General features: G+C 37.7%; 1 protein-coding gene and 1 long non-coding RNA gene across 2 annotated transcripts in view; both read right to left on the bottom strand.

Annotated features, from left to right (window-relative positions):
- LOC122064102 overlaps positions 1 to 14,878 on the bottom strand; it is a 29,257-nt gene that overhangs the window by 3,664 nt on the left and 10,715 nt on the right. The window lies entirely within an intron of this gene.
- LOC122064099 (hydroxyproline O-galactosyltransferase GALT2-like) overlaps positions 2,812 to 14,878 on the bottom strand; it is a 17,067-nt gene continuing 5,000 nt past the window's right edge. Inside the window, exons 2-7 of the mRNA XM_042627816.1 lie at positions 9,822 to 10,054; positions 8,950 to 9,240; positions 4,493 to 4,621; positions 4,176 to 4,349; positions 3,463 to 3,570; positions 2,812 to 3,338 (exon numbers count right to left, since the gene is read on the bottom strand). Of these exons, the coding sequence (XP_042483750.1) occupies positions 3,132 to 3,338; positions 3,463 to 3,570; positions 4,176 to 4,349; positions 4,493 to 4,621; positions 8,950 to 9,240; positions 9,822 to 10,054 (1,142 nt within the window). The 3' untranslated portion in view covers positions 2,812 to 3,131. The remainder of the gene's footprint in view (positions 3,339 to 3,462; positions 3,571 to 4,175; positions 4,350 to 4,492; positions 4,622 to 8,949; positions 9,241 to 9,821; positions 10,055 to 14,878) is intronic.

Here is a 14,878-nt window from a genome sequence, read left to right as displayed (position 1 = left end):
GGGGGGGAAGAATGCGTGTGACAAGAGTTGATCCCTAAACCACAAACTTGGCTCCTACTCTACCAATGCTTAAAAGACATTTTAAAGGGGAGAACCAGTGCTTAAAGGACATTTTAAAGGGGAGAAGAGAGATAAATACAAATTTGGATATGTCACCACATTTTTCCAAAAAAAAAAGAAAAGAGAGATTGTTGTGAGGTCATGTGACCCTTGCACCAGCACAAGCCATTGAGAGCACTTGAAATGACATTAACATAGATAGAATTTTTTATTTCACAAGGGGGAGATGGTAATTTCTTGCGCTCCTGTGGTCGAGAGAGACAAACAAATAATAGGAGAGAGAAATCAAGAATGAATGACACAAAATCCTCACTGGTACCTCTAGCACCACCTGGTCTAGAGAGGATCCTAATCCTAGACACATAGAGCGGGGGGAATGAAATAATTGCTCAGGCCCTATGAAAGGGAAAATAGGACTCCTCTATGAATGTTTTTTTTATTCCCGTTAGCCCTTGCACATACACATAAATCACACTCCCCAACAGAAAACACTTCTCCTTGATAGTGAATTATGAAACATATATCACATGTCCGTCTATTATATTTTTACTACATCTTGCTCCATGTGATGGAAGACCTGAGATTGGATTAGCTTCAAGTAAGAGATTGTTCTCGGACACTCCTGGTTTAGGCATTTGAAATCCACTCTCTCTCTTTCTCTCTCAAAGCAACCTTTTTTTTTTATTTTGGGTGGAGTGAAATTTATTCATCATGGCATAGAGGATTAAAGTCTTTCTTGCTAAGGAGTCATCAATAGAATTGATCAAATCAACTTACCTTCAGAAACAATCTGATCTTTTAGCCACATGTAGCTAGGTAGCACACCCCAGTATGACACTGCCCATGAACCAACAATCACACGTATAAAGAATGCAAGAGGATTCACTCTTCTTTACATCCTCAGCTTTTGGACCCAACTTTAGAGGAGAGTTGCCTGCGCGACGGACGTTTTAGCGACAGAATGACGATGGACATATGTTCTGTAAATGATAGCATGAGCGACGGAAAGATGGGTTTTTGGCGACAATTTTTGTCGGTTGCCAAAAATGCAATTTGTTGTAGTGTGTTACAGGGCACCATATGATTAGCCCATGCCGACATGCAACCCAGTACCATTTTGGGCCAACCCTCTCGAGTTGAATATCTATGAACCTGACCTTTCTAACTATATCGGTCAGGGATCGGGGATCTATTAAGATAACAAAAAAATTACAAAACAATAACAGTTGACAATGTTTTACATCTATTTTTCTTGTAAACCTACTAGTTTTGTAATTATTGTTTTAATATAATAATTTTAGAAAAAATATCCTCTTTTTTTTTTTTAAATGAGCAATACATTCTACCCCAAAAAAAAAAAAAAAAAGAATGAGCAATATATTCAACAAAGCACAAACATAAACCAAGAGAGCCCTTGCCAATAAGTGAGTATTCGTGGTCTGAGATTATTTTCTATGATCCAAACAAGTTGAGGGGGACGACGCAACATTCTTTCATCGTCTTGGACTTTTGGGAGATTTCCTTGGACGACCTGATCATCACTATTTTCTATTTCAACAATGACATAGGAACACAAGATGTATAAGGGAATCCGCCGGTAGGGTCATCCCTAGGCTCTAATACCACTTGATACATAAGGGGATGGGATAAAATAAGGAAAGGAAATAAGAAGTAAAGAATATATATATATATATATATAGATGTAAGGAATAAATTAGAGATAGTTTGCTCAATGGACCAAGCGATGACATCTTGACTTAATTGAGGAGCCACCCTTATCTCAAGATAACATCAAGAGTGACCACATCAAGAAGCAGAGACCAGAGCTATACGATAGGGACTCATTATAGCAGTGGTAGTTGGAGAAAAGCACTTAGAAGTATGGACTGATGCGGAGGTCCTGGTTCAACTGCTTACCTGCCTGGAGAGTGCTCATCACTGGCCGTGGGAGACTTCCCTTAATGATATCTCTTACTTAAATATCACTTTCTAGCTGTTTAAAGCCTGTACTGATATAATTAAATTTGTTCTACCCAAAATATATATATATATATATATATCTGAATTATGTAATCTCTTCAATATTCTTTAATAGATATGATGTGTTTTTATAAAATACATCTTCCTTGCTGACCCTCTCTGATCTGGCCAAACGAACCTTTTGGTCGACGATTGTGGCCCATTCACAGCCCTGCAATAGGCATCCATGTAACATGGCAAGAGCACTGACTCAGCAATGACATGCTTTAATTAACCCTTTTGCTTTTGTTACCATGTTTGCATCTTACCTTTCTTCTTTTGTAAATGAAAAGTGTAGAGCATTGGAGAGATACTTAATTGGTTATTTAATATATAGAATCCACTCAAACCAGCAGAAAAGTTCACCATGGAAACATTTTTGTTTTTACTGTCCCACTCATTGAAGATGCTAAAGAATCATTCAAGTTTGATGGTTATATTCTGATACAGTTGACAGATCAAATTGTTGTAATTTCTCACAGATCAATGTATCCATCTGCACTCTATAGATTTATACAAAAGATCTGCTGCTCAATTCATTCAACCTTCTTTGCAATCACCAGGAATACGAAATCTATCTGCTCTCTCTTCTCTCTTTTCTATGAGGATAGAAGAGTGATGAGGCTACAGTATGGTAGACCATTAAAGCGAGCACAGTTTGCCAGCAAAATGCAGTTATACTGAAATGGCTAAAATATCAGTTTCATGTAATCAACATAGAGCTCAAGAATGTAATGAAATTTTCGTAGTTCTCAGTGATATTTTCATCAATTGCTAGTTTTGAAAAAAATATACACTATACTTGTACATTTTTGGCATAAACTGCAGATAAGCCAGAACCTAATACTTCAGCTGTGACAACTCCACTAAATACAATGTTCTTTTCCAACAGTTGAAAGATTCTAACTGGCATCTTTCAATTGTAGGAGATGAGGACAAAATTTTCCGTGTGTAATGTTACAATGATCTACAGAAGTGATTTTGAGTATATAAATATTCGATGGAAAATAAATCATGCTATGGGAGCCTCCAATGATCACAGCCACTCATTGTCATCCATAGTTGCAACAGTTGGCCCGGCCTCTGGACAACTTATCCCACAAACAGATCATCTGTCTGGGCGACTGGTAATGTGCAGTGTAGTAGTCCTGCAAACACCCATACTGACAAAATTTCCAGTTATGGGAGTACTGGACGGTTCTGGTGCTGTTGAATTGCTCAACCCACAATCCCATGCTAACATCCTCCATCTTGAACAACTGCCAAAGTTAAATTTCTTCAGTCATTGAACAGACCAATAATAATTACAACAGTAAAAGTGAAGAATTAATCTATGAAAAGCAACAACAATAGAGAGGGAACAGAATTTTCACAATAACGAACCCTTAAGCTTTGATTGGCACGTTGGGAGACAATAAATCTTGCAATATCGCCCGAAATTATGTATCCAGGTCCATTAGCATAAGGAGGATATACATTTTCCGGCCACTCCTGTAAAGATTAGTGAATCAGGGTAGGACATCATGAAAATCTCCCTCAGGGCCTCTTTATTTGTATGAAACTCCCTTCCTATTTAACTCTTCTTTTTTCTCAGGAAAATTGAATATCAAGAACAGAAGCAATCTTTTCAAGTTCTTGTACACAAACAATATAAACCAATTCAGGGGACCAACTGGAAAAGTGTTATTATTAATAATCAAGATGTCCCATATTTCACTAGAAAAAATTTAACCCCCCCCCCCCAGTGTTGTACATATGGAAGTTATACTATGGAATGAACATCCGATATGTCCAACTCAAGAAATCTTTTCACCCAAATTTTACAATCCTGAACAATGATGTGACACCAATTTTTTTCTGAAGAAAGAATAATACAGCTGATGAATAGCAAAAGCCACACCAGATTGTCAGAATAATATAACCAAAGCAGGATATCCCTAGAGTGGATTCACAGACAAATGGGTCCTGACACACCCAATCCCCCCTTAAGCACCATTGATTATGGAGGGTGGCTTTGAAAAATGGGGAAAATGGATAAGCTTTAGGTAAATCTTTGCAGAACCCCAATGATACTTAAATGTAAAACATAAACATACCTCGAAAGTAACTGCCCATTTACCATTTCTGAGAGGCCTATGCAAAAGGTTCAGATTGCCCATATAAAGGGACTTCTTGTGAGAGATAGCCTTAATTTCATTTAAGACAGTGTCCACCCTAATAAAGGTATCATCGTCACATTTCATGATGTGTGCAGCAGTCAAGTTCTGAACCTGGAGGAAAGTTGAATTTAGGGAAACAAGAGAAACTTAGTTTTGGGACCCAAATAAACTCAATGTGCATTGAATAACCATCATCAAATTCAATTTCAGAGGGGTGTCGGAAAGGGATTAAATATGTAAGAACTTTAACTCACCCCATACTCACAGATGGCAATAGTTTTAAGAACAACAAGTTCGTACCGATCCATAAATGGCAAAATGACAATATCACCAAAGTAAGCTGCTTCCTTCTTCAGCAATGCATTCACCTCCTTCCTTGGATTCTACAAGTTAATAAGTAGGAATACAAGTAAATTTATTAATTATTCACTAATAACAGAACAAGAAGCATGTGAGAGTATATAGCCGTAGGTAGAGATAAGATTTTCCACTTATATTTCAAACAGCAGAGAATAGACCAGTGAAAATGGGGTTTCATTGTAGGCAGTATATGCACATGTTTATGTCTTCCACACTAAGAAATTATCGTGGTTGACTAAATGACTTTTTTTTTTCCTTTCAAAAAAAAAATGTTTTTGAGAAGGCAAAAGCAAGTTGAAAGCCAAAGAACTACAAAACCTCAGAAAACTACTTGCACCCAAAAGAAATGAACATACAATTGCAAGCCAGCCACTCCATCTCCCTAGGAAAAGATCTACAATTCCACCAGTAAGAAGTGTGAGGGCCATAATCATCTAAGCATCGTCAACAAGAAAACCTCCGTAGTCTCTCACAACCTTAAGAGGGAATAGTTCCCAATCTTGGAATCATGGAAAGCATCTTAGTTTTCATAGGATCCCCCATTATAACAAAACCAACTTGTCATAGGTATGTCTCCTTCCAGTATCCAAGGCAAACCCAACAGGTAGAGAACTCTCAGAAAGCAAAAAATTAAAATCATGCTTCAAGATATCAGAGAATGGTAGATGCACTTCAAATTGAACTAGCTAGTAATGGTAGATGCACTTCAAATTGAACTAGCTAGTTCATAGATGAGATCAATGTCTAACTCTTCTTTCAAAGACTATCAGAAATGTATCTGATCTTTTTCTTCTTTTGTTTTTTTCCTGTAAAGGTTGGGGGGGTTGAAAGAGAAACAAACCCAGCCTTATCCCAACTTAATGGGGTCAGCCACATGGATCCATGCAAAGACAAAAAAGGAAAAGTGAAAGTAAAAAAAGAAAGTAACATAACAGCGGCAAGTCGAAAAACCTCAGCCAAATGGGGTCCGCTACATGGATCCTTGCCCTCCAATTGGCTCTATTTGAGGTCATACTTGGAACGAGACCTAAACTATGCATGTCTTTCCTCACTACTTCTCCTATGATCATTGTAGGTCTGCCCCAAGATCTTTTAGTTCTTTCAGTCTGAATCAGATCACTCCTCCTTACTGGTGCATCCCCAAGCCTTTGTTGAACATGGCCATACCACCTCAACCGACTTTCTCAGAGCATGGAACAGGGCAACTCCCAAATCAGCTCTAATCTGTCCATTCCTTATTTTATCCTTCCTAGTTTTTCGCACATCCATCTTAACATCCTCATCTCTGTTACAAATAGTTTATCTATATGACACTTATTAACTGCACAACATTCTGTCCCATACATCAAAGACAGTCACACAACAGTCCTATAGAATTTTCCTTTAAGTTTTAAAGGAATACGGTTGCACGACATTCCAAAAGCAACTCTCCACTTCATCCATCCCACTTTAATTCTATGTGAAACATCATCCTTTATGTCACATTTTTTATTTATGGCTGACCCCAGATATCTAAAATAGTCACTTTGCGTTTCTCTCTCTCTCCACAATTTTCACCATATTGTTATCCATCATGTTACCCAATTGTGTGAAAATGATGTGGAATAAAATAATTAATAATTAAAGTCACACAAAGTGACACACAAGATTTATAGGGGTTCAACTCAAACGAGTCTACATCTACTCCCCTCAAGATCCCCTTGAGAGATATCTACTAGTTTTTCCCTTTCAATATGGTGGGTGGGGGAAAATCACATTTTTGCAAACTCTCTTAAGGATAAGAGGATCCATACAATCTCTTTACAAGATGACAGGATCCTTACAAATCCCCTAAAGTAGAGAAAAACTTACACACTAATTTAAGTTCAATTAAAGCAATGTGTAAACAACACAATTCTAGAGTTTCTACTGCTCTTGGGCAAAATAAAAAACAATTGAAAAATGAGAAGGAAAGATATTACCTATGTGTAGCATGCAAAAATGAAAGCGATTGCACCTTAAGTCTTCTTCGGGTTGGACTTGCAAATAGAAAAATAAAGAAGACTTCAGGAAAGCTTGAGTTCTCCTTAATATGCATGTAAGAGAGTTAAAACTCGAACTCAATAGCAAAGTAACCTTTCTTGACTTGATTGCTCAATTAAATGCTTCTGACTGATAACAGTAGTGTGTCATTAATGAAGCTTATTAAAGGAATTCATAAGAATGATTAGTGTGCCAAAATAGGTGATTAATTTAATCATTAATGGACAAAAATTAGCTCTTCAAGTCAACTTGAGCAGCCATCTGGTCGACCGGAAATATAGCAGTGTAAAAAGTAACCGTAGAGACATTGAGCTCGACTGGCTGCTCAGTCTGGAGGACTTCCGGTCAACATCTGGTTCGAACCAGTTAGCCACTGTTTTTAGACCCTGTCCGAGGGTGTGATCCAGTCGACCGGAAGCTCAGTCCCGTAAGATCCTGATGGTCTGATTTCGGACCGAAATTCGCGCCTTGCTTATGTACCAACTTGTTTTTCACTTTGATCTTTTGAAATCAAGTATTTTGGACTTCTTACTTTGTTTATTCCCAAATTTGAGACATATAAATGATAACACTTAAGGTCTTTCTAAGGCAATTAGATTGTGTGACCACTTCTATAATGCATGCTTATGAAATGCAGTGCAAGTGCTCACACTATCCTATACTAAGGATCATCAGTGCAATCTTCTTTGCAACTTCTCGCTTCAATGTCTCCAGCCTTCACAACTCTTTACGATTCCTTCAACTTGTCTTTGGCCTTCACAACTCTTGCAATTCCTTCAACTTATCTTTACCACTTGCATTGAGCATCAATTGTTGTACACTAATTGCCATGTGATTGCTACTCTAACACACATCATTTTAACAATCATATTATCAAATTACTCCATTTGTTTGTTTTCATCAAAACCAATTCAGGAGGTGGGTGAATCCCCAACACCTTCTCTTCTCTAGTAAATGTGAGATTAACTCTCTTGGGACTCTGTCATAGGCTTTTTTTAGGTCAATAAATACCATATGGAGATCCTACTTGCAAGTTCCAAATCTTTCCCTGAGCTTCCTCGGTAGGTAAAGCTTTTGTTGTGGATCTACCCAGCATAAAACCAAATTGGTTCTTCGAGATCATAGTTTCTCTTCTCAGGTGGGCCTCAATAACCTTCTCCCATAATTTCATAGTATGACTCCTTTCTCCTTAGTTTTATGCCTCTAAAGCTATTGCAGCTCTGAACATCACCTTTATTTTTGTAGATCGGAACTACTATGCTTCTCCTCCATCATCTGGCATTTTCTTTGTGCTAATAATCTTGTTAAACAAATTGGTTAACTAAGATACCTCACATAATCCTACGCCCTTCCAAACTTCTATTGGGACCTCATCTGAGCCTAGGAGGTTGAGAACGAATTCTATGAAAAGGAAGAAGACATAATAGACAAGGATATTCAAATTCACACATGTATTCATCAACCTCCTAGGGCCAAATGAAGGGTTCACTCAGTTAGAAGAGTACAAAAGTTCGACCGAAAATCTGGCCATAATTCATCCATATATAGATGAAAGAAAACTACAACTGAATCTTGAACTACTTCCATTGATTTGTTCTAAACAAAATAGGTTTTTGAAACTTCTGAGTGCTTTGGTGATTTGTGTCATGAAGGGATTTGTATTGTCTAGTTATGGCTTTACATGGAGGGAAAAATTATATCACGAAGATGGCCTCAAAGAAAAACTGACTCCATTTTGTTGCCCTTGCCTTCTGACCCCAAGCCCTGCCCCTATTAGCAACAGAACAACCAAAATACTTTTAGAGCCAAAGATCACCTGCAAAAACTGAGGACACTTTTTCCACAATGCTCTCCCAACCCCCCCGCCCCACCCCCTGAAACCAATAAACAGTTACATTTTGCTTCATTTACCATAGAAACATTTAAAATTAATGAGCCACTTAAAATTAAGGGGCTCATAAGACCATGCCTACCCTCCCAAAAGCAATCTAGTGATAGAAGTTGCTTCTTCTCTAGCTTTACCAAGAGACAATCCACAATGAAACAGTCAAAAAACAAAAGTAATGTTCTGCAATAAAGTGTAGAAGAGGACTCCTATGCTACCCACCAGACAGATGTCTTGAATGGGCTAGCACCAGTCAAAGATATGATAAACATGGACAGAAAAAACAATGTTCACTGGTCTAACTAGGAAATTTCCTATATAGGAAGAATATCATGATACCATGTTTAAAGCCCAGATATCTAATCCAATGAATTAACTTCAATTAATGTCTTTCTTAGCACAAACAATCACGAATCTCTCAGAAAAATAACAAATAAAGCTTACCAATGCTACAAAGAAACGAGCCACTGCATTAGAGGACTTGATGTCAGATGATTGCATCCAGGTTTTTCTAACTGCCATGCGCTCTGCAAAGTGATTTGAAGCAGAAAGAATCCCAATAAAAAGTCGTACGGGAATTTTGGGCAAAGGATGGGCCTTCCACTGCTCTGACATGTCCAATACTTGCTGGAGGGAGAAACTTGGATGAGATTTAGGAAGAGAAGTTGCATACACTGAATGAACTTCCACATCACCTTTAATTTCTAATCCTGTTGCATCTTCAAGAGTAAACCCCTGAAGAAAGAGAAAGCATGATCATCAGAAGAGCAATTTCACTTCCATTTCAGCATAAGAAGAAAAGCTTACGAAGAACATAACCATCAACGGTGAAAAAAAAAAAATGGAGTAATTGATGATTAAAACATATTTGAAAACTGATAACACAGAACAGATAGGAAAGGACAGGTGAAAGTGCCACAGAATTAAATGAAAATGTATGTTATGGTAAAACAACAACAGGAATACATCATTTTTAGTTGCACCACATAAAATAAGCACATCAGCATCTGATGGCTCTGGGTAAATATTCACCAGATCTGTTGCTATTATTCATTGGAGTCGGATTTTTCTTGACCATTCCCCATAATAATTTGGCCATCATAAGGAATGAGAAAGGCCAGAAGGTTCAGATTACTTGATTTGTCAGCCATGTCCTAGGGAATCTCCTGGACAGTACATGATCAATGAAAACATCTCACAAGCACCAAGGTGACACTTGTTTGGAAAACTGAAGAAAAAAAGTTAATACCATCTTCTGACCCTAACATTAGTGGTATTTTTCATATAAAGCACTTCAGGATAACACAGTTACATACCATTCGATAAGGGAATGAAGACACATGGCGGCCACCAACATTGAGGTGATATCCTTCCACGCCAGCTCGAATAGTCAGGATAAACATTCTACCCTCTGCAAAAGGAAAAGGCCAGGTAACTTCTGGCTTTTGTTTACGTCCTATGAATCGCTTGAACCAAGAAGAAGTCTTGGACTCTTTTGTATCTGCAATATCACTCCGCATCCATCTCTCACATCTCCCAAATCCATCAACTGTTCAACAATAAGTTCCAGAAATATGGGTGAAACTCAAAGAAAATATAGCAGCTTCAAGATTTCCGTAATATATCTGAGAAAGGAGCAAAAATTCACCGCCTTCCAAATTATACCATATGCCTGGTGCAGTTATTGGGATATGGAATAGTCAACCAGAACGCCAGAAAGGAAGGTGGTGCACCAGCTAAAAGCATCACCAACTTGGAGCCTAAACTCAATCAAAAGCCAACACCACCAGGTGGTGCACCAAATAAAAGCATCCCCAACTTGGAGCCTAAACCGAATCAAAAGCCAACCCCGCCTTGGGGCAATCTCCCAAGTCCAGATGAGCAAGTAGGCAGCTCACAAGATCCAGATGAGCTCCAAATGAAAGAACTAATCTATGTCTTGCAAAGGGTTCAGCTAAAAAAAAATTATTTTTCCAGAGATACGTATCCATATATTGGCTTGAGAGATCATGTTCCCCAACGTTTTCACATGGCATGCGTGTTTTGCATTATGTATCAATAGCGTATAGCCAATAGTAAGCAAAATTATTTACTTTTTTACATTTATTTTTAACTAAATCTATACAAAAAATGTAAAATCATTGGGATAACAAGGTAAATGATGGAACAACAAATGTCTAGGTATATTTGCTAGGTATGGAATTATAGGTCCAAATGGTATCTTTTTTTATTAGGGTGCAACAGGAGTGTCTTGGGGAAGGAAATCGATATATTTTGAATCAAAATGAGCCTGAGCCAGCCAATGCCGCCTGATTTGGTTCAAGGTTGAGAGTGAATTTGGATTGCATTGCACCCACTAAGTTTGACCTAAATCTTAGGGAACTCAGCCACAACTATATTGTCTATACTTTAGAGCCTTCTAGTATTTCAAATCTACCGAAAAGCTCACTACCTACACCATTGACAGACATAATCCCTAAACACTTCCATATTTTCTTTCAATTCATCAAAATCAAAGCATGAAGGACCAGAATATTAAAAAAAAAAAAAAGAGAGAGAGAGAGAGTATTGTTCATGAGTTACTGTTCACGTGAACAGTACCACGAGTAAGAAGTTATTTGGAAGCTTTTTGGTCTTTAGTCAAGCCTTGGACAGCATGACAGCAAGAGGAATGGATTTGGGAAGTTCTAGAAGAGTGAAGACTTTGTTGGATTTTGTTCCCTTTTTCTTGACTTCCCTTTTTCAGTTTATTTCTTTCCTTAGTTTGATACTTTGTATTAGTTTCCTTTTTATATCTTTCCTCTTTTGCATAACTTGTCCAAGGTAATGTAGAACTAGAATTGGCAAACCAACCTAGTCCCAAAACAGCAGGATACTCTCGAAGAACAACCAATTGATCACCAAATAATTCACTTGACAGAATAGTAACAAAGCTGAAATAAATAATCAAGGATATAGGCAATCGATCTCAGTAAGCTAATAGGTCTGTAATCTGGTTAGTAACCAGGGAATTAATGACCTAAAGCCTCAATAATTGAACTGAGTCAATAAGGGAACCAAGCCCAAAATACTAAGCAAACTTACAAACCAGCCGATTCAAATTCTGGGTAGGAAAACTGGGTCAACAGAAATCGACCAGAATAGGGAGATCACACTTAATCGATAAATTCCAGGTCTGATTGGTCTAAAAACTGGATCGAACCATCCTTTCCATGGGTATAACACTGGACCAGATTGTGAGAGTCATCAGATGGCAGAATGTTCAGATCAGTGAAGGGGCGATGGGAGCAGATCTGGAAATTCCAGAACTAGAGATTAAGAAAAATCAGATCTAATACCTGTAATGCAGACCAGCAATTTAACTCCTTCAATACTTTAGAAAATATGAGAGAGATAGCTTGAAGGAACCTCTTGGGCTTCACACCGCAAAGAGTCAATTGGATCAAACACCAATTCCATCAGCCTTGATCAAACACAAGACAAATCTCAATGGAGAAGACAATAGCAGCAGCCATTAATTTATTTATCAAAATCATTCTTCCTTTAGGAGCCTCCTTCTCTTTATTTATAATATTGATGGGGGAGGGAATTACAAAATAGAAGGTTCCTAAAAAAGGAAACCAAATATTCTTCTAATACAATAGTTACTAAAAACTGAAATTAGAAACTAGTTGAAAAAGGAAACTAACTACTAATGACTTGACTCCTAAGGAAACGAATATAACTCAAACAAACCTAACTAAAAAGGAAACAAACTAGTAATCTCATATGCAACCTTAGAGCCCCCCCTTTTTGGGCCCATAAAAGTGGCCTATTACACTCAAAACACATGGGATCAAATGCCCAACATGTATGGAACCCAACCCTAGGCTTACTCCTAATAAAATAAGCCTAGTTTGGTGAATAATCTGCATCACAAGGACAAGAGATAGTTTCCCTTTTTCAGTTTTTTACTATTTTTCTACTTTCTTGGGAAGCAAGTAATTCATGCCTATATATTGCGATAGACTCTTAGAGAGTCCCACACGATGAAGTTAAGAAAAAAGAGGTCTTTGGCTTGGACGCTGTGAGAGGCAGTGGCTGTGAGATGCAGTGGCGGTGAGAGGTCGTGGGTAAGAGACCCGAGTCTGAGGGAGACTACCCTATCCCACTTCCATACCTCTTCTTCTTCTTTTCTTTTGTTCTTTGAGATATTGTAATTTCTATATTCTGATAATCTATTCAGTCATGTCAGATTTGGTTATGGTTGGTTGCTGTGATTTGTTACTTGAATTTGAGATTGATTGATCGTGTTTAAGATCCTACATAAGGTTAGTCCTTCGTGATCCAGCCTTACACTAATGCCCAGGTACAACTAAACCACATTTGACATGGATCCCACATTCCCATGTGAATTTCTGGAACCATCTGGAACTTTATGAGGATCTGCTTAAAGTGCAAGGATATGTAATGTCTTGAGTGATCTCCAAGATCTTACCATAACTTCCTAAAGTCAAGCCCAAACAAGAAAAATCGATGAATTCAAACATTTATGATTAAATGTCTTGTTTTCAAATCAAGTACTATTTGTTAAATAGAGAAGCTGACGTCCTCACCTCGGAGGTGAAAGATCAGGCTAACAAAATGACACGTGAATTACCATACTGATAATTGTCTATTTTATTTGAGCAGCACCTCGTCTATTCTAGTGCAATCTCACACGGATTCTCCACTAGCCTATTGGGGGCTTTGGCTTCTTGTAGTATTCTCTTTTTTTTCTTTTTCTTTTTTTTCCAGGGTGGGTGTGGGGGGATAGGTTAGGCCCCAAGTAGAGTTGAACTCATGACTTCTTAATTGTGAGGTGTTGGTATCGCCAACTGAGTTACCCCCCTTGGGGTTTGTTGTAGTCTTTCTTGTTTATCCTATAGATGCAATTTCTTTACCATTCATGGGAAACAAAAAATTTCCAACTCATGAACAGTTCTGCACTATCCAAATGAAACTTATTATATTTACTTTAAAAAAGAAAAAGAAAAGATGACTTGCTTTCTAATTTTTGACTTGTATGAGTAACAAATTTTTACTCAATTAAAGAATACACCTGCATGCTGGAGGATATAATCAAAACAACCAAATGCTGGGAGAAAAAGCAATAACATGACATTTGACCTTCAAGTATATCATCTATATCGCATCCCAAAGCATGGACCAGTTAATCTCTACAGAGCTGGAAAGGGATCTGAATACATGAAATCCCACGCAGCCCCTACTTTAGCACATTCATTGACCGAGGTGTCGCTAATCATGTTCCCCAATAGAATGAGATTTTTCTGGATAGAGAGTGATCTAAACCACCCTATAAGGTGAATCTTCAGGGACCGTTCCAGCCAGAAGATAGCTATCAAATCACCTTTTACATAATGCAGGAATATAAGATTTTTCTGACAAACTCTAAAACCAAATGGTATAATACATTCAATGAAGCTTAGGGTGTGAGAAGGAAAGCCGGAAGGCAAGCCATGAAAAGGAATGCAATATGATAGGGTTTTTATCTGGAGAACTACAGAGAAACAGTGGGAATGCATTGTAACAAAATTTTGATTTAGAGAACAAGAAAGAAACTAGAGAAAACTACTGAAATCAACTAGATTTAAAATTGGTGACTCGTAGGGTTTAATCCATGGATAAGGTTCAAAAAGGTTTGATTTCTCTTGATATACAGGAGGTGCTGCTGGATGGTGGATGAGTTAGCAGAGAAAAAGCTAGTTTCTATGGCTAAGAAACAATCAGTCGAATGGGTGGCTACAATGGTGATCAGCTGATGTGAAAAATTGGGAATCTAGATGAATGACTAGTTGGATCAAGAATAAAATTTAATCGACAAAAGCCACTAAGATGCACAAGAAGATTGCTACATAAGCAGGAAAATAATTAAAAATGGAAGCAAAAACTCAATAACGATAAGATATAAAAGGAAAAGGGAAGAAATAGAAAAGCTCAAAGGATCCACCCATAACATGAGCAAACCCATCCTCTACAGTACAGATTGACATGGCTGAACAGAACTGATGCATTTGCATTAGACATTAATCTCATATAGAAGACAATGCACAAGCTTGAGGGTCCCATAAGGAGTTAGTGATAGACCAGATGGCTAAAATTGAACTTTGGGGTTATATTATAGGTTGGGCCTTTTATTTTTTTAGGTTGCATTGTAATTGGCCTCATTTATAAGCCCATAAAGTGGGGATAAAGTTAGTACACGACTACACTGAATTAGTAGTTAAGTGATTGAGTTAGATTAGAATACTTAATATCTAGATAGAGTTCTTTTTTGAATTTATTTACTTTATTGAGTGTGTGAGTGTGATTAGAAGTCCTTTTATGAGTCAAT

This window comes from Macadamia integrifolia, unplaced genomic scaffold (assembly GCF_013358625.1).
Source record: "Macadamia integrifolia cultivar HAES 741 unplaced genomic scaffold, SCU_Mint_v3 scaffold1525, whole genome shotgun sequence".
Classification (NCBI taxonomy): Eukaryota; Viridiplantae; Streptophyta; class Magnoliopsida; order Proteales; family Proteaceae; genus Macadamia; species Macadamia integrifolia.
The sequence above is the reverse complement of the archived record's forward strand: the minus strand, read 5'-3'. Positions and strand labels throughout refer to the sequence as shown.